Source organism: Octopus bimaculoides, chromosome 20, assembly GCF_001194135.2.
Source record: "Octopus bimaculoides isolate UCB-OBI-ISO-001 chromosome 20, ASM119413v2, whole genome shotgun sequence".
NCBI lineage: Eukaryota > Metazoa > Mollusca > Cephalopoda > Octopoda > Octopodidae > Octopus > Octopus bimaculoides.
The window spans coordinates 14,360,251-14,362,750 of record NC_069000.1 but is presented as its reverse complement, the minus strand read 5'-3'; the positions used below and the strand labels follow the sequence as shown (position 1 = coordinate 14,362,750).

At 30.6% G+C, this 2,500-nt stretch overlaps 2 protein-coding genes across 7 annotated transcripts in view; one reads left to right on the top strand and one right to left on the bottom strand.

The window, feature by feature from the left end:
* Positions 1-1,389, bottom strand: part of LOC128250260 (uncharacterized) — a 35,544-nt gene extending 34,155 nt beyond the window's left edge. The window contains exon 1 of the mRNA XM_052974995.1: positions 945-1,389. The gene's annotated coding sequence lies outside the window, so the exon portion shown is untranslated. The remainder of the gene's footprint in view (positions 1-944) is intronic.
* LOC106883429 (dixin) overlaps positions 1-2,500 on the top strand; it is a 64,159-nt gene that overhangs the window by 19,507 nt on the left and 42,152 nt on the right. Inside the window, exon 1 of one of the 6 annotated variants that reach the window (XM_014934436.2) lies at positions 1,578-1,718. The exons of the other annotated variants lie outside the window; for them this stretch is intronic. Coding sequence (XP_014789922.1) covers positions 1,638-1,718 — 81 coding nt within the window. The 5' untranslated portion in view covers positions 1,578-1,637. Of the gene's footprint in view, positions 1-1,577; positions 1,719-2,500 lie in introns of those variants that run through there. 6 annotated transcript variants of the gene reach the window in all.

Genomic DNA, 2,500 nt, shown 5'->3' with positions numbered 1-2,500 from the left:
GCTGTTTGAATTTGTGGATATTCCAAAAGATCGAGCTGATCAGAGAGAGAAAACATTTTGCAGTATTGGTTCTTGACTTTTAATACATGTCAGTTATTCCAAATAACATTTCTTTTTGCAGTACTTTTGAGGTATTTGTTATTTGCTGTTAATGAATACTTAAATTTTTTTTTCTGCTAATGGTTGTCTGTTAGTGCTTTGCCATTATACTATGTGGATTCCTTGGACTACAATACACTTATCTTACTGATATCTTGGGCCCAATGTTTTGTAGTATTGTGTGAGTGGTTTAATGCTGTGTTAATGTAGAACGGGATGTTTGATTTCAGTAATTTGAAACAAGCTTACTGTTGCAAGGGTTGCTTGAACACTTATTCTCAAACTGTATTTGAATGTCATGATTTATTTCCTAAGATAGTCACTTTTTCTGCTGCACACGATATTCATAATCATAAGCTTATGATTTTTGTACTAGTTCATCTTAATGCCAACAAAGAGCTTTCTGTTATTTTGAGCAAGGACTTGTTCACAAATTATAACAAATTGTAACACTAGCATGTGAACATAATAGTTTACAGGTTTTAACGGCATCAGGATTTTTTGTAATAATACCCCTCTTAATTCAGTGAAGCGAAGAGATATCTCTTCTAAAGTGAAGAGATATCTTGGTATGCATATAATCACATTGTAAGGTGTTTGTTTGTGTTAGAAAATTAGATTGTTTTTTAGAAGAAGATCCTGGCTTATAGAAGGATAAAAATCAACAAGAACACCACGTTAGATAAATCTATAATTATCTTTTCTTTGATGCCACTGAACCACATGGTATCTGCTACAGTGTTGTTCCTTGCTTACGTATAAGAACAAATACAAAGGATTAAAAATAGAATTCTGTCACATCTCACTTGGATCTCTTATTTAAAAAAAAAATTATTCTCACTTACCTTTATGCAAATGGGTATATCTCTTAAATAAGTGGATTGATTCAGGAAAGCTGTAAAAGCTAATTTTAAAATACTAGGTTATTTTGATCCGTTTAAATGATGTAAAATGAAGCTATTTATCCATTTCTTGCAAAAAGTTTCCATGTCACCGATATCTTGGTGATGCAATGAATATATAAAGTTTCTCGGAATAAGTACAAATCTTACATAAATCTAGATCATTTTGAAAATGTGTTATTTCTTCTGAATGAGTATAAAGATGCATATTCCCTCTCCTATTCTATTGTATTTTCAAGTTTTATAAATCTTTCTTTGCTTTTTCAAACAAAGATCACACTTTCCACACTTTCATTACAGCTGTTCCTATGTTGCCCTTCTTTTATAACTTTGTTAGGCCTATCAACTGGCTCTGCTTGACACAATGACAATAGTAGTCTAATAGAACTTATTGAGAAGCTAACAATGAATTTAAGAAGATGGAGGGAGTGAGTTGGAGGAAGGTTGCAACAGAAACAGGACAGGCAAAAGAAATATTTGAGTGGCTGATTTAACAACTGTATCCAAATGATAACAGTTCTCAGCTGCTTACAAACTAGATATTGTGTTTACACACTCCTGGCAATAATTATCTCTCTTTGGGGCCCCACTCCGTAATAGTAGTAGCAACTGCTGGATCTTATATTAAATCAAAACATGTCTTCTTATGAAACAGACGACGAGGAAACTTCCCTTGAAATTAGTCTCTCCGATCTAGTATTTCCAGAAGTACTCCAGGTAAACAATATTCTAAATAATAAAACCTGTGCTGATAAAATCTATTTTAAATCTGTTATTATTTTCTCTAAACTTTATCAATTTGCATTATTGTATTTAAAATTTAATACAGCTGTTGTTTTATTTTTCATTCGGCTAGTGTCTAAACTGACCGGATCATTTAGAGTAAAAGAGAAAAGTTATTTAATTAGCTTTAATTATGTCATCTTTTTCATATTATGAGTAATTTTGTCATTCTCTTCTATATAAGATAAATTTGTTTTATTTATACTTTTACATTTCTTATGCAAGTGTCAGTTATGTATGTATTTCTGTTATACAGTGTATGCATCATTCTTATCGACCAATTAATTAGTAATGTTTCTTATATTATGAAACTGGGTTTATTCTGTCATATCTAGGCAGGAATTGAATTTGTTTATTTCGAACCAGACAGCTTGACATCCTTGTCCATGTAGAGTTACATTGTAACTGGATGCTTTCTGGGAACTAGAGCTCAGAATAATTTACAAAGTCAGAAGCAAATGTAGAAATATATATGATAATATTTTTGACTAGCTAAAAGAGTCATCATATGTATGCACGCATTAATGTATGCGTATATGTACGTATGCATATATGTGTGTGTATGTTTGTATGTATGTGTTTATATGAATATATATATATATATATATATATATATATGTATGTATGTTTGTATATGTGTGTGCTTATGTATGCATGTGTGTGTGTTTGTATATATATATATATATATATATATATATATGTATGTATGTATGTAT